This window comes from Theropithecus gelada, chromosome 3 (assembly GCF_003255815.1).
Source record: "Theropithecus gelada isolate Dixy chromosome 3, Tgel_1.0, whole genome shotgun sequence".
Lineage (NCBI taxonomy): Eukaryota > Metazoa > Chordata > Mammalia > Primates > Cercopithecidae > Theropithecus > Theropithecus gelada.
The window spans coordinates 8,587,746-8,609,812 of record NC_037670.1 but is presented as its reverse complement, the minus strand read 5'-3'; the positions used below and the strand labels follow the sequence as shown (position 1 = coordinate 8,609,812).

The 22,067-nt window shown below is 52.5% G+C and overlaps 1 protein-coding gene across 4 annotated transcripts in view; it reads left to right on the top strand.

Annotated features, from left to right (window-relative positions):
* CLIP2 (CAP-Gly domain containing linker protein 2) overlaps positions 1-21,477 on the top strand; it is a 112,034-nt gene extending 90,557 nt beyond the window's left edge. For all 4 annotated transcript variants that reach the window (XM_025380302.1, XM_025380300.1, XM_025380301.1 and 1 more), the window contains 6 exons: positions 2,986-3,069; positions 5,876-6,032; positions 13,058-13,217; positions 16,394-16,579; positions 17,258-17,320; positions 19,347-21,477. In XM_025380302.1, coding sequence (XP_025236087.1) covers positions 2,986-3,069; positions 5,876-6,032; positions 13,058-13,217; positions 16,394-16,579; positions 17,258-17,320; positions 19,347-19,358 — 662 coding nt within the window. In that variant the 3' untranslated portion in view covers positions 19,359-21,477. The remainder of the gene's footprint in view (positions 1-2,985; positions 3,070-5,875; positions 6,033-13,057; positions 13,218-16,393; positions 16,580-17,257; positions 17,321-19,346) is intronic.
* The last annotated feature ends 590 nt before the right edge of the window (positions 21,478-22,067 follow it).

Sequence of the window (22,067 nt, the reverse complement as noted above, 5' to 3'; positions counted from 1 at the left end):
AAAAAACAAACATTCTCATCACCCCAAAAGGAGAACCCACACCCATTAGCAGTGCTTCTCCATCCTACTCTCTCCCCAGCCCATCACAACCACTAATTTACTTTCTATCTCTGTGGATTTATCTATTTGGAACATTTCATATCAGGAGTTTGAGACCAGCCTGGTCAACATCGTGAAACCCCGTCTCTACTAAAAATACAAAAATTAGCTGGGCATGGTGGTGTGCACCTGTAGTCCCAGCTACGCAGGAGGCTGAGGCAGAGAGAATCACTTGAACCTGGGAGGCAGAGGTTGCAGTGAGCCAAAATCGCACCACTGCACTCCTGCCTGCGTGACAGAGTGAGACTCCATCTCAAAAAACAACAACAATGCTGGGTGCAGTGACTCACACCTATAATCCCAGCACTTTGGGAGGCTGAGGCAGGTGGATTACCGGTTGGGAGTTTGAGACCAGCCTGATCAACATGGAGAAACCCCATCTCTACTAAAAATACAAAATTAGCCGGGCGTGGTGGCACATGCCTGTAATCCCAGCTACTAGGGAGGCTGAGGCAGGAGAATTGCTTGAACCTGGGAGGCGGAGGTTGCGGTGAGCCGAGATCGTGCCACTGTACTCCAGCCTCGGCAACAAGAGCCAAACTTCATCTCAAAACAACAACAACAACAACAACAAAAACCCAACAACAATGACAAAACAAAACAAAATGAAAAAGAACTTCATTCTTTTTCATGACCAAATGATATTCCATTGTATGGACATACCATATTTTGTTGATCCATTCCTCAGTTGATGGGCATTTGGGTTGTTTCTACCTTTTAGCTATTGTGAACAATGCTGCTAAGAACATAGGTGTGCATGTACTTGTTAAGTGCCTGTTTTCAGTGCTTTGGGGTATATACCTAGGAGAGTAGAATGCTAGGTCATATGAGATTTCTTTTTTTTTCTTGAGACGGAGTCTCACTCTGTCACCCAGGCTGGAGTGCGGTAGTGCAATCTCAGCTCACTGCAACGTCCGCTTCCCAGGTTCAAGCAATTCTCCTGCCTCAGTCTCCTGAGTAGCTGGGATTACAGGTGCGTGCCACCACGCCTGGCTAATTTTTGTATTTTTAGTAGAGATGGGGTTTTGCCATGTTGGCCAGACTGGTCTTGAACTCCTGGCCTCAAGCAATCCACCTGCCTCGGCCTCCCAAAGTGTTGGGATAACAGGCGTGAGTCACTGCACCTGGCCTCATATGGTAATTCCATGTTTAAATTTTTGAGAAACTGCCAAACTCTTTTGGGTGTTCTTACTCATTTTAACAAGTGACTTAGAATTGGCACATCTAGTTCCACCAAAATTTAAAATCAGGCTGGGTGCAGTGGCTCACACTGTAATCCCAGGACTTTAGGAGGCCGAGGCAGGAGGATCACTTGAGCCTAGGAGTTCAACACCAGCCTGGGAAACATAATGAGACCTTGTCTCTTCAAAAAATAAACAATTAGGCTGGGCACGGTGACTCACGCCTATAATCCCAGCACTTTGGGAGGCCGAGGTGGGCGGATCACTTGAGGTCAAAAGTTCATGTCCAGCCTGGAAGACACGGTGAAACCCTGTCTCTACCAAAAAAAAAAAAAAAAAAAAAAAAAAAAGTTAGCTGGGTGTGGTGATGCATGCCTGTAATCCCAGCTACTCAGGAGGCTAAGGCAGGAGCATTTCTTGAACCTGAGTGGTGGAGAAATCTTGCAGTGAGCTGAGATGGCGTCACTGCACTCCAGCCTGGGTGAGAGAGTGAGACTCTGTCTCCAAAAAAATAAAAAATAAAAAAATAAAAATAAAAAATTAGCCAGATGTGGTGGCACATGCCTGTGGTCCCAGCTACTCGGGAGGCTGAGGCAGGAGGATCACTTGAACCCAGGGGGTTGAGGCTACAGTGAGCTATGATTGCATCACTCCACTCCAGCCTGAGCAACAGAATGAGAACCTGTCTCAAAAAAAAAAAAAGTTGAAATCGTGTTGGTATTTTTAGTGGTATTACATTCCCTTTATAAATTAACTTGCAGAAGGTGGAGATGTTTCCAGGTACTTGGCATCCATTCTGTCCTTTATGGCTGTGAGGAGCACCCAGGCTTGAATACACATGACTGGTGACCTAGGACACTGTTATTGTTCTCCCTGTTTTTCACTTGAGGGGACTAAGGCTGTGACAGGTTATCTAAGACCATAGTGTCGGGTCCTCTTCTTCTTCGTTTTTTTTTTGAGACAGAGTTTCGCTCTTGTTATCTAGGCTGGAGTGCAATGGTGCGATCTCGGCTCACCGCAACCTCTGCCTCCCAAGTTCAAGCGATTCTCCTGCCCCAGCCTCCCAAGTAGCTGGGATTATAGGCATGTGCCACCACACCTGGCTAATTTTGTATTTTTAGTAGAGACGAGGTTCCTCCATGTTGGTCAGGCTGGTCTTGAACTCCCAACCTCAGGTGATCTCAGCCTCCCAAAGTGCTGGGATTACAGACGTGAGCCACCATGCCTGGCCTCTTTTTTCTTTTTCTTCTTTTTGAGACCAAGTCTTGCTCTGTCCAGGCTGGAGTGCAGTGGCGCTATCTCGGCTCACCGCAGCCTCTGCCTCCCGGATTCAAACGATTCTTCTGCCTCAGCCTCCCTAATAGCTGGTATTACAGGCACCTGCCACCACGCCCAGCTAATTTCTGTATTTTTAGTAGAGACGCGGTTTTACCATGTTGGTCTTGAACCCCTGACCTCAGGTGATCCGCCAGCCTCAGCCTCCCAAAATGCTGGGATTACAGGCATGAGCCACCATGCCCGGCCAGTGTCAGGTCCTCTTCTCCAGAGCGGGTTACCCAGCAAGACGGCTGCAGTGAGGAAGAACTTGGACCCTGGAGGCCAAGTGTGACCCCGTCACAGAGCTCCTATGGGAGAGCCACAGCCCTGCCCACTGCTGCTTTAGTCCAGGATCGTTGATGCTTCTCGTCTCTCCTCTCTCCCCTAGGCCTGCAGGACAAGCTGAACAAGAGGGACAAAGAGGTGACAGCCTTGACCTCCCAGACAGAGATGCTCAGGGCCCAAGTAAGTGGTAAGTCTCCCTCCCGCAGGGCAGATGCGGGGGGCTTTCACTGGGGCCGTGCCACTTCAGTTGCCAATTGAGTGTGGAGTGGGTCAGTGCCTGGCTCGGGGTCCCCTCCCCGACTCTGCTTTGAGAAGAAAAGGGCTGGCCGGGCGTGGTGGCTCATGCCTGTAATCCCAGCACTTTGGGAGGCTGAAGCGAGCAGATCACCTGAGGTCAGGAGTTCAAGACCAGCATGGCCAACATGGTGAAACCCCATCTCTACTAAAAATACAAAAATTAGCCGGGTGTGGTGGCTCTCACTTGTAATCCCAGCTACTCGGGAGGCTGAGGCAGGAGATTCACTTGAACCTGGGAGGCGGAGCGCCCAGTGAGCCGAGATGGTGCCACTGCACTCCAGCCTGGGCAACAGAGTGAGACTCCTTTGAAAGGAAGAAAGGATGGATGGAAGGAAAGGAAGGAAGGAAGGAAGGAAGGAAGGAAGGAAGGAAGGAAGGAGAGGAGAAAGGAGAGGAAAGGAGAAAGGAGAGGAGAGGAGAAAGGAGAGGAGAGGAGAAAGGAGAGGAGAGGAGAGGAGCAGAAATAAAGAAAGAAAAGGGCTAGGGCCAGGTCACCTGCACCAGACAGACATGTACCTGGGGAGCAGTGAGTGGCCCACACGCAGTCCATCCTATAATGCCTCCCCGCCAGATTCTGTCCCCAGAGCCTGCTCTGTGTTCTCTGCACCCTGAAATTCTATCCCGGGTTCCCTCTTTCTGATCCTGAAGACTTTCTGGTTTCTCCCTCTCTCTTTTTCTGTTTTTGTTTTTGAGACAGGGTCGCACTCTGTCACCCAGGCTGGAGTGCAGTGGTGCATCTCAGTTCACTGAAACCTCCACTTCCCAGGTTCAAGCGATTCTCCTGCCTCAGCCTCCTGAGTAGCTGGGGTTACAGGCACGCACCACCATGCCCGGCTAATTTTTGTATTTTTTTTTTTTTTTTTTGAGACGGAGTCTCGCTCTGTCGCCCAGGCTGGAGTGCAGTGGCGCCATCTCGGCTCACTGCAAGCTCTGCCTCCCGGGTTCATGCCATTCTCCTGCCTCAGCCTCCTGAGTAGCTGGGACTACAGGCGCCCGCCACCACGCCCGGCTAATTTTTTTGTATTTTTGGTAGAGACGGGATTTCACCATGTTAGCCAGGATGTTCTCGATCTCCTGACCTTGTGATCCGCCCACCTCGGCCTCCCAAAGTGCTGGGATTACAGGCATGAGCCACCACGCCCAGCCCATGGCCCTGCTTCTTGTTCATCAGAATGCCAGTGGTGGTGGGCATGAGACAGCCCCCCTTCTCGGAAATGGTTGCCACCCTCACTTCTGTCCATCCCCCAGTACAAGGCAGAATTGGTCCCAAAAAAGGTCAGTGGACCTCAGACTCCTCCAAGGTCACGGTGAAGGTGAAGCTTTTCCTCATCCAGGCGACAACGTAAACACACATGTGTGGTCCCGCTTCCCACACCAGGAGCCCAAGCGGCTGCTGTGCTTGGTGAGGACTGATCTGTTTATTGTACCTGTTCTCTCAGGCCCCTTGCCACCTGCCTTGTAGGGACAATTGAGACCAATGGTGCTTTTAAAATTATGCAGTGGAGGCCATGCGCAGTGCTCATACCTGTAATCCCAGCACTTTGGGAGACTGAGGAGGGAGGATTGCTTGAGGCCAGGGGTTCGAGACCAGCCTATGAAACATGGTGAGGCCTCATTTCTACAAAACATACAAATTTTGGCCGGGCCTGGGCACGGTGGCTCACATCTATAATCCCAGCACTTTGGGAGGCCGAGGCAGGTGGATCACCTGAGGTGAGGAGTTCGAGACCAGCCTGGCCAACATGGTGAAACCCCATCTCTACTAAAAATACAAAAAAAATTAGCTGAGCATGGTGGCGCATGCCTGTAATCCCAGCTACTCAGGAGGCTGAGGCAGGAGAGTCACTGGAATCTGGGAGGTAGCGGTTGCAGTAAGTAGAGATTGTGCCACTGCAGCCAGCCTGGTGGCAGAATGAGACTCCGTCAGGAAAAAAAAAAATTAGCCAGGTATGGTAGTGGGTGCCTGCAATCTTAGCTACTCGGGAGGCTGAGGCAGGATAATTGCTGGAACCCGGGAGGCAGAGGTTGCAGTGAGCCAAGATGGTGCCGTTGCACTTCCGGGCCGACAACAGCAAGATTCCATCTCAAAAAAAAAAAATTTGACCGGGCATAGTGGCTCACATCTGTAATTCCAGCACTTTGGGGGGCTGAGTCCAGTGGATTGTTTGAGCTCAGGAGTTCAAGACCAGCCTGGCCAACATGGCGAAACCCCATCTCTAATAAATACACAAAAATTAGCCAGGTGTGGTGGTGCATGGCTGTAATCCCAGCTACTTGGGAGGTTGAGGCAGGAGAATTGCTTGAACCCAGGAGGCGGAAGTTGTAGTGAGCCAAGATTGCACCACTGCATTCCAGCCTGTGTGACAGAGTGAGACTTTGTCTGCAAAAAAACCTCTGCCAGGTATGGTGGTGCACTCCTGTGGTCCCAGCTACTCAGGAGGCTGAGTCAGGAGGATGACTTGAGCCCAGGAGTTGGAGGCTGCAATGAGCTATGATTGTGCCACTGCACTCCAGTCTGGGTGACAGAGCAAGACCCTATCTCTAAAAAAAAAAAAAGCCCTCAAAACTATGCAGTGGCGTATGTCACCTTCATCCCCTGGGAGAATCAGCATCCTGCCCAGGGCTTTGCCCTTGGATGGGACAGAAGCTCACGTGTTCCCAATCCTCTTCCTCCCTTCCCTGCCGGCTGACCCCAGCACTGGAGAGCAAGTGTAAGTCGGGCGAGAAGAAGGTGGACGCCCTCCTGAAGGAGAAGCGGCGCCTGGAGGCGGAGCTGGAGACGGTGTCCCGGAAGACTCACGATGCCTCGGGCCAGCTGGTTCTCATCAGCCAGGAGCTGCTGCGGAAGGAGCGGTGAGGCGACCGTGGGGCCAGCTGGGTCCTCCCTGTGTGCCTGGCCTTTGCTCCACTTCTTGACATTAGCTCATGTTATCTCGGGGCAGAGAGGGGCAAAGCTAGTGGGCCAGGTGGCTGATCACCAGCAATCACCCTGTTCTCCTCTAAGCTGCGACAAAGTCTCCAAAGCCGCCACACGGTTCTCCAAGCAGAGCATGCAGAAAAGAGTAGGGCCAGGCACAGTGGCTCATGCCTGTAATCCCAGCACTTTGGGAGCCTGAGTCAGGAGGATTGAGCCCAGGAGTTCAAGACCAGCCTGGGCAACATAGTGAGACCCCATCTCTCTAAAAAAAAAAAAAAAAATTAAGCTGGGTGCAGTGGCTCATGCCTGTAATCCCAGCACTTTGGGAGGCCATGGCAGCCAGATCACCTGAGGTCAGGGGTTTAAGACCAGCCTGGCCAAAATGGTGAAACCTCGTTTCTACTAAAAATACATAAATTAGCTGGGTGTAGTGGTGTGTGCCTGTAGTCCCAGCTAGTTGGGAGACTGGGGCATGAGAATTCCTTGAACCCGAGAGGAGGAGGCTGCAGTGAGCTGTGATCGTGCCACTGCATTCCAGCCTGGGTGACAGAGCAAGACTCCATCTCAAAAAAATAATTATAATAAAGTTTTTGTTTGTTTGTTTGTTTGTTTTTTGCCAAGCCTGGTGTTTTGCACCAGTGGTCTTAACTACTTGGGAGGCTGAGGCAGGATGATCTCTTGAGCCCAGGAGTTCCAGGCTGCAGGGAGCTATGTCACACCACTGCACTCCAGCTGGGGCGATAGAGCAAAAAACCCTATCTCTTAAACAAAAGAAAGAAAGAAAAGATTAATGCCTCCCAAAATGTTTGGTCTCAGGGACCCCTTTAAACTCCTAAAAATTATTGAGGATCCCCAAAGAGCTTTTGTTTATTCTATATTTACCACATTAGAATTAAGACTGAAAAATTGTGAGATACGAATCCATCTTAAAATAAGAAGCGAGGCCAGGCATGGTGGCTCACTCCTGTAATCCCAGCACTTTAGAAGGCTGAGGCAGGAGGATCACTTGAGCCAAGGAGTTGGAGACCAGCCTGGTAAAACCCCGTCTCTACCCAAAATACAAAATTTAGCTGGGCATGGTAGCACACACCTGTAATCCCAGCTACTCAGGAGGTTGAGGTGAGAGGATCACCTTAGGTGGGAAGTCGAAGCTGTAGTGAGCCAAGGTCTGGCTACTGCACTCCAGCCTGGGCGGTGGCAGTAAGACCCTGTCTCACCATCCTGGCTAACACGGTGAAACCCCGTCTCTACTAAAAAATACAAAAAACTAGCCGGGCGAGGTGGCGGGCGCCTGTAGTCCCAGATACTCGGGAGGCTGAGGCAGGAGAATGGCATAAACCCGGGAGGCGGAGCTTGCAGTGAGCTGAGATCCGGCCACTGTACTCCAGCCTGGGCGACAGAGCAAGACTCCGTCTCAAAAAAAAAAAAAAAAAAAAAAAAGACCCTGTCTCAAAAAATAAAATAATAAGCCAATTGCATGTAACATAAGTAGCATGCTTTTGATAAAAAGTAACTATTTTCTGGCCGGAGTGGGGTGGCTCACGCCTGTAATCCCAGCACTTTGGGAGGTCGAGGTGGGCAGATCACCTGAGGTCAGGAGTTCAAGACCAGCCTGCCCAACATGGCAAAACCCCATCTCTACTGAAAATACAAAACATTAGCCGGGCATGGTGGCGTGTGCCTGTAATCCCAGCTACTTGGGAGGCTGAGGCAGGAGAATCACTTGAACCCGGGAGGCGGAGGTTGCAGTGAGCCGAGATTACGCCATTGCACTCCAGCCTGGGCGACAGAGTGAGACTCCATCTCAAAAAAAAAAAAAAAAGAAACTATTTTCCAAAACAAAAAATATTTACTGGGAAGAGTGGCATTATTTTAAATTTTTTCAAAATCCTTGAATATTGGGCTTAAAAAGAGAAACTAGATTCTTGCATCTTTTTCCATGTTCCATCTTTGCAATTTGCTCTTTTGGTTGAACTATGTTCTAAAAATCTGACCTTACATAGATACGTAGTTAGAAAAGAAAGGAGTATTTGAATATCCTTTTCAGATCATGGTTAGTATGTCTACTAGCCCCTGGGAAAACCTATCGTACTCTGTAGAGAAGTAATGAAAATAGCTTTATTATTATTATGAAAACAGTTTTGAGCCATAGATCCCTTGAAAAGGTCTTAAGAGATCCACTGGGATTTCCCCAGACCACACTTTAGCATCCAATGAGCTAGATTCAGTCCATAGACGTGGTTTGTGTGGTCCCTATGAGCCTTTAAGAAATTAGACTAACATTTAAAAATCAGAAGATGAGGCTGGGCGCGGTGCTTCACTCCTGTAATCCCAGCACTCTGGGATGCCAAGGCGGGCAGATCACTTGAGCTCTGGAGCTTGAGATCAGCCTGGTCAACATGGTGAAACCCCATCTCTACTAAAAATACAAAAATTAGCCGGGCATAATGGTACACACCTGTAGTCCCAGCTACTCAGAAGGCTGACGCAGGAGAGTCACTTGAACCTGGGAGGCAGAGGTTGCAGTGAGTCGAGATTGTGCCACTGCACTCCAGCCTGGGCGACAGAGTGAGACTCTGTCTCAAAAAAAAAAAAGAAAAAGAAAAAAAAAGTTAATTAATTAAATAAAATAAAAATCAGATGTTACAAAAACTCCAGATTTCTCCACATTCCCTTAAAAAATGGGAAGATCTGGCCAGGCATGGTGGCTCACACCTGAAATCCCAGCACTTTGGGAGGCAGAGACTGGAGGATCACTGGAGCTCAGGAGTTCAAGACCAGCCTGGGCAACATAGCAAGACTCCATCTCTAAAAAAAAAAAAAAAAAAAAAACAGAAAAGAAAAATAGCTGGGCGTGGAGCACACGCCCGTGGTCCCAGCTACTCAGGAGGCTGCAGTAGTATGATTACTTGGGCCCAGGAGGTCAAGGCTTAGTGAGCCATGATCACACCACAGACGGGGCGACAGAGTGAGACCCTGTCTCAAAAACTAGTAAATAAAAGGCCGAGTGTGGTGGCTCACGCCTGTAATCCCTGCACTTTGGGAGACTGAGGCAGGTGGATCACCTGAGGTCAGGAGTTCGAGACCAGCCTGGCCAAGATGGTGAAACTCCATATCTACTAAAAATACAAAAATTAGCCAGGTGTGGTGAAGCACGCCTGTAATCCCAGCTATTTGAGGCAGGAAAATCGCTTGAACTTAGGAGGTGGAGGTTGTAGTGAGCCAAGGTCGTGCCATTGCACTCCAGCCTGGGCAACAAGAGTGAAACTCTGTCTCAATAATAATAATAATAATAATAATAATAATAGTAATAATAATAAATTGGCCGGGCGTGGTGGCTCACACCTGTAATCCCAGCACTTTGGGAGGCCGAGGCAGGCGGATCACGAGGTCAGGAGATCGAGACCATCCTGGCTAACACGATGAAACCCCGTCTCTACTAAAAATACAAAAAACTAGCCGGGTGTGGTGGCGGGCGCCTGTAGTCCCAGCTACTCAGGAGGCTGAGGCAGGAGAATGGCGTGAACCCAGGAGGCGGAGCTTGCAGTGAGCCGAGATCACGCCACTGCACTCCAGCCTGGGCGACAGAGCGAGACTCCGTCTCAAAAAGAAAAGAAAAATAATAATAATAAATAAAATTTAAAAAATAATGACAAGACCTGACAGCACAGGGCAGACTTCCAGCATGGCGGTCACCCCATCATAGTTGGGAGCCCCTGCCCCCTTCTGATGGGCGTGGGCCCCCTGAGTCTCCTGGGGAGGCCCCACTTTCCCTTCATTATTTTTCCTACTCCCAATTCCTAGACACGGTCCCCCAGCCCCTGTAAGCATTTGCTTTTTTTTTTTTTTCTTTTGAGGCGGAGTCTTACTTTGTCACCCAGGCTGGAGTGCAGTGGCACGATCTCAGGTCACCACAACCTGCACCTCCTGGGTTCAAGCGATTCTCCTGCCTCAGCCTCCCAAGTAGCTGGGATTACAGGCGCCTGCCACCACGCCCGGCTAATTTTTAGTAAGGACAGGGTTTCACTATGTTGGCCAGGCTGGTCTCCAACTCCTAACCTCTAGTGATTTGCCTGCCTCTGTCTCCCAAAGTGCTGGGAGCACAGGCGTGAGCCACCCCGCGGGCCCAGCATTTGCACTTCAACCCAAGTTAAAGGAATCTCTTAGAAGCACAGACATCCTTTTGTAAAAGAAGAAACACTATCTCCTTTCCTTCTATACAGAGTAGGAGTTGCTCAGCTACGTTTGCTACAAATCTAGCACCTTTCTAGAAACTGTAGCCCTGCCCAGGAGGGAAACAGATGCGATGAGGCAATCTACGAATTTTCCAGAACAACACCGCCCTCTGCAGATGCCACTTGTGCCTTTTCCAGTAGGAACAAACCAACCAGGCCCCTGGCCAGAGTTCCAGGGCTGCCTTCCCTCCTCTGTCCCCCATCCTAAGTGGATAAGTTTTTCTTCGTGCCCAGCCTGGTCTCACCTTCTCCGAGGAAGCTTTCTGCCCTGTCTCAGCCACAGGATGCCCCTCCGCTGAGTCCCGATAGAACTTCTTGGAGTTTTGAGTCTTCATCTGTTGTCTATGAATTTTCCCTGTCATCTGAAGCCACATTTCCTCTTTCCCAGAGCCTGGCCTCTTGCCCATCTCCCTGCTGTCAACGGCTTCCTTCCATCCTTCAGCTCTCATCAGTTATGAGATTCCTCCCTTCTGGGTACCTTCTTTTTTCTTCTTCTTCTTCTTCTTCTTCTTCTTTTGAGACGGAGTCTTGTTCTGTGACCCAGACTGGAGTGCAGTGGCGTGATCTTAGCTCAGTGCAATGTCTGCCTCCTGGGTTCAAGCAATTCTCCTGCCCCAGCCTCCCAAGTAGCTGGAATTACAGGCATACAGGCATGCGCCACCACGCCCGGCTTGTATTTTTAGTAGAGACAGGGTTTCACCATGTTGACAGGCTAGTCTTGACTCCTAACCTCAAGTAATCTGCCCGCCTTGGCCTCCCAAAGTGCTGGGATTACAGGCATGCACTACCACACCCAGCTAATTTTTGTATTTTTAGTAGAGACGGAGTTTTACTATGTTGGCCAGGCTGGTTTCAAACTCCTGACCTCAGGTGATCTGTCCTCCTCAGCCTCCCAAAGTGCTGGGATTACAGGCATGAGCCACCATGCCCGGCCAGAGACACCTTCTTTTTGGTCATTTTGCTAAGTCCAGTCCATTCTTCAAGGCTTAGCACATTGTCACCTCTTCCTTGAAGCCTTTCTTGATTGATACAGGCCACTGTGGGCTCCTCCACACTCCTGCAGTGCTTAGGATGGAGGTGGGAGATCAGCTAGGAATGCTTTGTTGACAGTGATGTCACATCCATCAAACAGCAGATTAAACTAGTAGAGATTTCCTTTTCTTACATAACAAGAAATCTGGAGGTAGCTGTGACTGGCAGTTGGTTCAGGAGCTTAAGATCTCAGTGCCAACACTTTAGGAGTGCTCCTTGCCTCATGGTTGCAAGGTGGCTGCTGAAGGTCCAGCCATCACGTCATACATCATAGCAGGAAGGAAGAGGAAAGGTAAGGGAGCCATGCCAGCAGATTTCCTCTGTTCTCTACCTGTGGCCACCTAGTAAGGGAGTTTTCCCCTCTGTAGTAGTTGCAGGCAAGGGAAAAGGCTGGGGCACAGGGGTGTGTGTGCTCCTGCCTGTGCCCATGGCAGGCATTACCAATCAATCACTGCACTATTTCTTGCAGACCCCAAATGTGGCTGCAGAACCATTCTCATCATAGTACTCAAGGTAGCTCCTGTCAGTTGATTAAGAGGTGACATGGGGCCGGGCGCGGTGGCTCAAGCCTGTAATCCCAGCACTTTGGGAGGCCGAGGCGGGCAGATCACGAGGTCAGGAGATCGAGACTATCCTGGCTAACACAGCGAAACCCCATCTTTACTAAAAAAATACAAAAAACTAGCCGGGTGAGGTGGCGGGCGCCTGTAGTCCCAGCTACTCGGGAGGCTGAGGCAGGAGAATGGCGTAAACCCCGGGGGCGGAGCTTGCAGTGAGCTGAGATCCGGCCACTGCACTCCAGCCTGGGCGACAGAGCGAGACTCCGTCTCAAAAAAAAAAAAAATAAATAAAGAGGTGACATGGGAAATAAAACCTATTTGACATCAGGTATTTAAAATGTCTTGCCGGCCAGGGATGGTGGCTCATACCTGTAATCCCAGCACTTTGGGAAGCTAAGGCGGGAGGATCACTTGAGGCCAGGAGTTTGAGACGAGCCTGGGAAACATAGCAAGACCCTGTCTCTATTTTCAAAACAAAGATAAAATGTCTTGCCTCATGAGATTTATTGGGTAAATGTTTTGGGGTCCTGTGTGTGTGTGGGTGTATGTGTATGTGTGTGTGTGTGTGTTTTAATTAAACAAATATATTGTCTTTTCTTTTAAAAAATTATTATTTATTTATTTTTTTTGAGACAGTCTTGCTCTGTCGCCCAGGCTGGAGTGCAGTGGCACGATCTTGGCTCACTGCAACCTCCACCTCCCAGGTTCAAGTGATTCTCCTGCCTCAGTTGCCCAAGTAGCTGAGATTACAGGCCCCCACCACGACCACTGGCTAATTTTTGTATTTTTAGTAGAGATGGGGTTTAGTAGAGATGAAGCCAGACTGTCTCAAACGCCTGAACTCAAATGATCCGCCCACCTCAGCCTCCCAAAATGCTGGGATTACAGGCGTGAGCCACCGTGCTTTGCACTCCCCCCAGAACAACGTTAAACAGTATTCTAGGAAAAGTCAAGTCCTCAAGACTATCCCAACCCCAAATCCTGGCCCCTCTTGGGCTTGGTTGAATTGTGTCTACTGTGGCCCCTCGTGGCACAGATGCCATCTAGTAGCCTATGTCCCCCACCAGCTGGTCAGTGTGGGAGCTGGAGGAGCCGGGGCTGAGTGCAGTGGTTCTGTGCCTGTCTCACCCCCAGGAGCCTGAACGAACTGCGGGTGTTGCTGCTGGAGGCCAATCGTCACTCCCCGGGGCCGGAGAGGGACCTGAGCCGCGAGGTGCACAAGGCTGAGTGGCGGATCAAGGAGCAGAAACTCAAGGATGACATCCGGGGCCTGCGTGAAAAGCTGACCGGGCTGGTATGTGGGGTAGGGGTGGCCTAAGGGCAGGGGCACTAGTCCAGGTGGGGCTGGGATAACCTTGCTGTCAGGCCGTAGAGACTGGAGACCTCCTGGAATGACCCCAGGGACAGCTGAGTCACAGTGAAGACTGGAAATCTTCTAGGACCATAGGCAGGTGGAGGGACCCTGGCTAGCCGCTTTTGCAGACATCATGGCTGCCTATGTGGCAGTCTGTGTGATATAGTGCAAAGGAAAACTTCGTATCTGACCTATCCAGAGGCAGGATGAGCCAATACAGGTAATGAGCTCCCCATGCAAAGGAGTAATCAACCACAAGCCAGTGGTTCCTTGCTCAGGGTCCTGCAGTGGGGCTTCACACATCAGTCTCAGGAAGGAGATGAGAACTTGAAAGTCTACAGCAGGCCTGGGATTCTGGGAGGCTGAGATTTCTTTATTTCATTTTATTTATATTTTTTTTGAGATGGAGTCTCGCTCTGTCACCCAGGCTGGAGTGTAATGGTGCAATCTCAGCTCATTGTAAGCTCCGCCTCCCGGGTTCACGCCATTCTCCTGCCTCAGCTTCCCGAGTAGCTGGGACTACAGGCACCCGCCACCATGCCCGGCTAATTTTTTTGTATTTTTAGTAGAGACGGGGTTTCACCATGTTAGGCAGGATGGTCTTGAACTCCTGACCCTGTGATTCACACGCCTCGGCCTCCCAAAGTGCTGGGATTACAGGCGTGAGCCACCGCGCCCGTCTGAGATTTCTTTTCTGTTACGAATAGGAAGCTGACTTCACTGAGTCTGCAGAAACTGGGGTTGGGGTAGGCAGGTGATGCTGGTAGCATAGGACAGGACCATCCCCATCCCTTGGCCAGGCCTGATGGCTCACACCTGTAATCTCAGCACTTTGGGAGGCTGAGGCAGGTGGATCACTTGAGGTCAATAGTATGAGACAGCTTGGCCAACGTGGTGAAACCCCATCTCTACTAAAAATACAAAAATTAGCCAGGTATGGTGGTGCGCACCTGTAATCCCAGCTACTTGGGAGGTTGAGGCAGGAGAATCACTTGAACCCAGGAGGCGTAGGTTGGTGTGAGCTGAGATTGCACCACTGCACTCCAGCCTGGGTGACAGAGTGAGACTTCGTCTCAAAAAAAAAAAAAAAAAAAAAGAATAAACCATCCCATCCCCATCCCATCCTCCTGAGATGAGCACTCAGGACAGGCCTGTGCCTGGTCAATGTCACGATATGGAGGGCGTGGGGTCCAGGAGGACAGGCCCTTGTCTGAGAAAGCTGCCCTGAAGCCCCCCACCACCCTCCTGCCCAGCCACTGGACTCAGCCACTGCGGAGGTGATGGAAGGAGAGCAGGGCCCAGCCCTGGGTAAGGGGATGGTTCACAGGCTGGAGGGAGGGCCTCAGCCCCCCATATCCGGGAGCAGGCCCTTGGCCCTCAGCGTTCGCGGATAAAGAGCATCACTCTGGTCACACACCCAGACTGTGGCTGTGGGGGATCACTGAGTCCTGCCGGCCTTCAAGTCCTGGCATATCTGGCTAGTAGGGGTTTGGTGGCTGCACCCTCTGTGGTTCCTGTGGCTCAATAGAAGATAAGCCCCTGGGGTTGGCATGGACTGGGGAGTCTTGAATCCCCCCAGGGGCTTCCCCAGAGCCTTGTAGGAGTGGGCAGTGCTGAGCTCAGACTCGTGCCCACGGGGCACGGGTTGGTCAAGTTTACTTGGGAACTGGCGGCCTCTGCCTCCAGGGCAGCCTCTTTTCACCTCCCTGCACTGTGTCCATGGGAGAACTTGGGAAACCTTGGTAGGTGGGTAGAAGCCTCTTGATTTCAGGAGGGAGGTTCTGTTGAGAGGAAGTTTGGAGGGTCAGGGCAGACGGGACTGGGCAGTGCTGAAGGATGGAGTTTGTGCAGGAGAGAGGCTGGCAGGCCTTGGGGCAGGTACAGCTCTGGGTGCCATGGTGGAGGTGACTATGGAGAGGAGGAACCTTATAAGACAATTGGGTGGGGGTAGTGTAAGAAGAAGGGTGCCAGGTGCAGTGGCTCATGCCTATAATCCCACCGCTTTGGGAGGCCAAGTTGGAAGGATGGCTTGAGGTCAGGAGTTCAAGACCAGCCTGGACCTCATAACAAGACCCCATCTCTACAAAAAAAATTTTTTAATTAGCCAAGTGTGGTGGCATGCTCTGTAGTATCAGCTACTTGGGAGGCTGAGGTGGGAGGATCACTTGAGCCCAGGCACTGGAGGCTGTAATGAGCTATGATTGCACCACTGCACTCCAGCCTGCACAGTAGAGTGAGACTCAGTCTTTTTTTTGGGGGTCGGGGGAGGAGAGGTGGGGACCAAGTCTCACTCTGTTGCCCAGGCTGGAGTGCAGTGGCATGATCTCAGCCCACTGCAACCTCCACCTCCCAGGTTCAAGCAATTCTCGTGCCTCAGCCTCCTGAGTAGCTGGGACTACAGATGTGAGCCACCACACCCAGCTAATTTTTGTACTTTTAGTAGAAACGGGGTTTCACCATGTTGGGCGGGCTGGTCTCGAACTCCTGACCTCAGGTGATCCGCCCGCCTCAGCCTCCCAAAGTGCTGGGATTACAGGCATGAGCCACCATGCCCAGTCTCTTGTCTTTTTTTTTTTTTTTTTTTTTAAAGGCAAGGCCGGGCGCGGTGGCTCATGCCTGTAATCCCAGCACTTTGGGAGGCCGAGGCGGGCGGATCACGTGGTCAGGAGATTGAGACCATCCTGGCTAACATGGTGAAACTCCGCCTCTACTAAAAATATGAAAAAATTAGCCAGGCACGGTGGCGGGCGCCTGTAGTCCCAGCTACTCGGGAGGCTGAGGCAGGAGAATGGCGTGAACCCAGGAGGCGGAGCTTGCAGTGAGCCGAGATCGCGCCACTGCACTGCAGCCTGGGCGACAGAGCGAGACTCTGTCTCAAAAAAAAAAAAAAACCAGAGGGAGGGGGTCCTGGGTTCCCCACTTGGAGACAATGGAGCACCTCACAGAGGCCTGAGAATCCTCTGGGTGATGCCCAGGCTTGGAACCTAGAGACAAAGTGAGGCTGGAAGACTTTCCTGCCTAGAGGCGAGACCCCCACCAACAAACACACACCCGTGTGTGCACATGCATACACACACACAAACTCATGCACTCTTCCACTCTCCTGCCACTTCCAGGACAAAGAGAAATCCCTGTCGGATCAGAGGCGCTACTCCCTCATCGACCCGTCCTCGGCACCCGAGCTCCTGCGGCTGCAGCACCAGCTGATGAGCACGGAGGACGCCCTGCGGGACGCACTGGACCAGGCTCAGCAGGTGGAGAAGCTGATGGAGGCCATGAGGAGCTGCCCTGACAAGGCCCAGGTGAGCCGCGGCCAGCAGGGCCCACCAGGAGGCAAGCCATGGGGCTGTGTCCTCGGAGTCCCTGTTTGAAGCAGGAGGCAGGCTTATCTTTAAAACCGTAGTCCGAGGAGGTAGGCAGCCCTGTCCTGGGAATGCCAGTCTGAAGGGGGAGGCAGCTGTGTCCCGGGAACCCCAGTCTGAAGGGGGAGGCAGCTCTGTCCCAGGAACCCCGGTCTGAAGGGGGAGGCAGCTCTGTCCCAGGAACCCCGGTCTGAAGGGGGAGGCAGCTCTGTCCCAGGAACCCCGGTCTGAAGGGGGAGGCAGCTCTGTCTCAGGAACCCCGGTCTGAAGGGAGAGGCAGCCTGGACCAGGAACCCTGGTCTGAAGGAGGCAGCCTGGCCCAGGAACCCTGGTCTGAAGCGGAAGGCGGCTCTGTCCTGAGAACCCTGGCTGAAAGGGGAGGGAGCCCTGCCCTCTGGAACCCGCAGTTCAAGGGGCACATGGCTTTGCCCTGAGGGGCTTAGAGTAAGAAGGGAGAAGCAGCCTTGCCCCTAGAGGCTTGGTGTTTGGGGGTGCTGGGAGCCCCAGACTGAAGGGGTTGGAATTTGGAACCTGAGATGGTCCCATAGGAAGACCTCGCCATCTAGCGAACAAATCGGGAACTGCTGCCTCGCTCAGTGTCTCCCCTGACTCTTCCAGATCATTGGCAATTCCGGTTCTGCAAACGGCATCCACCAGCAGGACAAAGCCCAGAAACAAGAGGTGAGGGGTGCCTCAGCCCTCCCAGGTCCCTCCCATGCAGGCAGACCTCTCTAGAGAAAATCCTTGAAACGTCACTACAGACAAAGATGCATTCTGCAAGAAGCTTTACAATAGAGTCACTCAGGGAGGGTGCTGTTGCAGGCAAACTTGATTCTGGATTCACCCTGCTCTTTTGATTTTTGTTTTCTTCCCTTCTTAAAAAAGTTACAGGTTGGGCGAAGTGGCCCACGCCTGTAACCCCAGCACTTTGTCTGGTCAAGCCAGGAGGATCACTTGAGCCCAGGAGTTTGAGACCAGCCTGGACAACATAGCAAGACCCTCTCTCTAAAAATATATATATATATAAAAAGGCCGGGCACAGTGCCTCTCATCTGTAATCCCAACACTTTGGGAGGCCAAGGCCAGTGGATCACTTGAGGTCAGGAGTTTAAGACCAGCCTGGCCAATATGGTGAAATTCCATCTCTACTGAAAATACAAAATTAGCCCGGTAGGGTGGCACACAGCTGTAATCCCAGCTACACGGGAAGCTGAGGCAGGAGAATCGCTTGAACGTGGGAGGTGGAGGTTGCAGTGAGCCGAGATCGCGCCATTGCACTCCAGCCTGGGCAACAAGCACAAAACTCTGTCTCAAAAAACAGTAATAATAATTTTAAAAATTAACTGGGTGTGGTGGCGCATGCCTGTAGCCTTAGCTACTCAGGAGGCTAAGGCAGGAGGATCACTCAAGTCCAAGAGTTTGAGGCTGCAGTGAGCTAGGATTGCGCCACTGCACTCCAACCTTGGTAATAAAGTGAGACCCTGTCCCTAAGAAAAACACAGAAAGAGAGAGAGAACCTACCTAGTTCTGACAGAAGAACCCCTGGAGCACAGGTGCTCATTAGAAACAGGAGCAGCGCAGCCACAGAATCTGCCAAGCTCCAGACACAGGCAGGGTTGTGTGGGCAGAGCCAGCCTCAGAGGAGTCAGCGCGATTTTGTCCTCCTGGCCTTGTTTTCTCAGCCACCCTGCAAGGCACATGGTGTCATCCCAGTTCACAGATGTGAAAACTGGCTGGGCGCAGTGGCTCACGCCTATAATCCCAGCACTTTGGGAGGCCAAGGCGGGCGGATCACCTGAGGTCAAGAGTTCGAGACCAGCCTGGCCAACAGAGCGAAACCCCATCTCTACTAAAAATACAAAAAAAAAAAAAAAAAAAAAAATCATCTGGGTGTGGTGGCACATGCCTGTAGTCCCAGCTACTCGGAGGCTGAGTCAGGAGGTGGAGGTTGCAGTGAGCCGAGATTGTGCCACTGCACTCCAGCCTGGGCAACAGAGCGAGACTCTGTCTCTCAAAAAAAAAAAAAGAAATAAAAGAAAAGAAAGATAGATGTGAAAACTGAGACTTGTAGTCTCCAGTTTAATTTCCTCTGATCTAGCCCCGCACAGGCACTCAGGGCTCTTTGTAAAACCTGCTTCTGGCCGGGCGCGGTGGCTCACGCCTACCCCAGCAATTTGGGAGGCCGAGGTGGGTGGATCACAAGGTCAGGAGATCAAGACCATCCTGGCTAACATGGTGAAACCCCGTCTCTACTAAAAATACAAAAATTAGCTGGGTGTGGTGGCACATGCCTGTTACCCCAGCTACTCAGGAGGCCAAAGCAGGAGAATCATTTGAACCGGGAGAATCGCTTGAACCAGGAAGTAGAAGGTTGCAGCGAGCTGAGATCACACCACTGCACTCCAGCCTGGTGACAGAGCAAGACTCCGTCTCAAAACAAACAAACACACACACAAACAAAAAACCTGCTTCTTCCCCTCAGCTTCCCATCAGCACCTTCCACCCCACCTGCTGTCTCACTCAGCCCCAAACACACAGCAGGGAGTCACTTCCTGCCTCAGGGCCTTGGCACGTGCAGTTCCCTATATGCTGGTGTTCCCTCCTCCCCCACCGGGCCCCACCTCCTTTCCTCCCTGAGCCCGCTTTGACTGCCTGGCCCTCCAGGCTCTCTGAGACCCTTTCTGATGATGCTCTTTACTCTCTCTAGGACAAGCACTGACCCTGAGGGGATACTGTGTGGAGTGGTCCAGTCCACACCAGAGCCCCGCGCGGCTGCCCGGCAGCACCTCCTCCAGGCAGGAGCCGGGACTGTCACTTTGGAGACAAAACAGTGTTTGTAACAATAACGTACTCACCGCCGCGGACAATCCCCCACCCTGATCCCCGGCCAGACCAGGACGCTTCCTTAAGCCCAGCCTTCCACGGAGAGTGTGAACGGTACAGCCCCGGCCTGACCCGGGGACCTTCGGCCTGGACGCCCGGCAGCTTCTGGATTTTGTCAGTGGAGGCAGAGGGTATCCGGCCGGGACCTTCTGTCCAGAAGGAGCTGCCCTTAGGACCATCTTAGCGCCCCTGTCCTCTTTTTCTGCCCGTTCCCCCTCGGGTCTCCCCAGAGGGGCCGGCGGGGGAGAGGGGGGCAGGGTGGGGCTAAGTTTGTCCATGCAGGCACCAAGGGGGAACGTCCAGTCTTTAAGAGCCAAGTGGGGGCCCCTTTTCCGAAGCCACTTCCAGGCCAAGGCGGTCCCCAGGGCTGCTTGTCCCCACCTTCTGAACCTTCTTCAAACAGTGGTACCAGTTCCCCTCAGCCAGCCTGCCTGCCCAGCGAGGCCCCCAGGTTCAAGGTGTTGGCGGGGGCGGAGGGCAGGGGAACAGGATCTTTCTCCCGCCGCCCACCAACACCAACACACACACACCTCTAAGCTGCTGGCCGAAGATGTCACCAAGGCCAGAGACGCAGTGTTACGAAGGTTTGGAAGCCCCTCTCCTCACCTCCCACCGTGACCTTGGGCAAACCCAGACTCAGAGCCCAGGGCAGAGGCAGCTCACAGTGGAGGTTCTAGGCAGGTCAAAGGTCAGTAATACGGTTTCCCCTGGGGTTGACCAGATGTTCCAAACATCTGCACCCACCTGCAGATGCATCTAAGCAGGTCCTTATGTACACACCACATTCACACACACACACACACATGCACTCAGAGGGACCACGTCTGCACAGATGACCGTGTGGGTGGGTGGCGGTGTTTGAGTGGGTGGCGGCGTTTGCTGTGAACCACGCTCAGGCCACACAGAGACACATATTTGGTTTCTGGGACTGAGACCCAGGCCTGGCAGGACTGTGCCCACAGATACTGCAAGTGTTCCTGCAGCCTAGAGGTGCTGTATACACACACAAGTACACACAGCCAGGCATTCGGGGTGTGGGTGCCACATGGAACATCCCTTCCTGGTCTTGCCAGGCACCTGCACAGAGCGTCTCCAGCCCCATCTCCTAACAGGGGCTGGGAGTAAGAGAAATCTCACTGCCCCCGCTGTCTTCCCCTCAAGCCTGCTAAGTTATCCCAGGCCTGTGCGTGGTGGAAAAGGCCAGCCTTGGCCCTGCAGCCTCCACCTCTCCGCTGGAGGACCGACAGGTTGCTTACCGCTTTGCACCCCGGCATCAGCACAGGGGGCCCTGCCCCACCCTCCGGCAGCTCAGGGAGTGTTTTCCTGTGAGGCCTCCCCCATCAGGGGACCAGAAGGAGAAGCCTGATGCCCCGTCCCGGCTTTCCCAAAACGCACAGGACACGTGTGCAATTCATAGGAACGGCCCAGGTCGCCCTCGTGAGTACCACCTGCTACAGGTAGGTGGCGCTCACGTTCCTGCCCAAATGCAGCCCATTGGGGAGTCAGAGTCGGTCCCCCGGGCCCACCTCCCAGTCCCTGTTGGCTTTCGGTAGCTCTCGCATGCAGTTCTATTAACAGCTGTCTAGAAGCGATGCTTTAGTGGCCTAACCGAGGGTCAAATACAGCTCTTTCTAGCAAAATCAGGCAGCTCTGCCCCATCTGCAGGGGCACCGATTAGTCTACTAACAGCCAGAGGTCCACCTAGCAGAGCGCTGGGAGAAGCTGAGCCGCCGGAGGTGGGCTCCTGGTGATGGGTGTCCAAGAAGCGGTTTCCCTGGGAGCTTCTGCCTCCGTGGGCCTCTCAGCCTGCCCGGTGTGGCCGCCCAAGTGTGGCTCAGCCATGTCCCCTCCCCAGCTCCTTCCTGCGCCCCTCCCCTCCCCAGAGTGGAATTGTTGAAGTGTGGCGAGTCTGTGCTTGGGACAATAAAGCTTGTGACAGGTCCAGGACCCCTGCAGTTGTCTCGTCTGCTCCTCTCTGTGGGGACCCTTGGCTTCCTGATCTCTCCCTGTTCTTGGGCACCCTGGTGCCAGGAGATGGCCCCCGATCCTGCCCTCTGCCAGCTCATTGCTTCCCAGGTAGGCACGGCCTCAGAGAGGCTAGAGCTGAAGACATCTGGGGCTGTCCTTGTCCCAGGAGAGACACCTTAGCAAGGACAGGCAGAGGACAGGTCCTGAAAGGCCGCTGGAGAGGGCTGGTCCTGGGTTCACATTTGAACCTGCTGGAGGGATAAATAGGCCTGCAAAAAAAATCAACAGAAACGGTAATGGATCCGCTCACACACTTGTGATGAGTCCGATAAGGTTTCCAGCTTCAGTGGGCAAATTCTGGTTCCTGCAGCAGGCTTTCTGGAGATCAGATCAACAGCACAGCGTGTTGCAAACTTTGTGGTCAAATAGGCTTTCAAGGCCGAGCGCGGTGGCTCACCCCTGTAATCCCAGCACTTTGGGAGGCCCAGGCGGGTGGATTACGAGGTCAAGAGATCGAGACCATCCCGGCTAACATGATGAAACCCTGTCTCTAATAAAAATACAAACATTAGCCAGG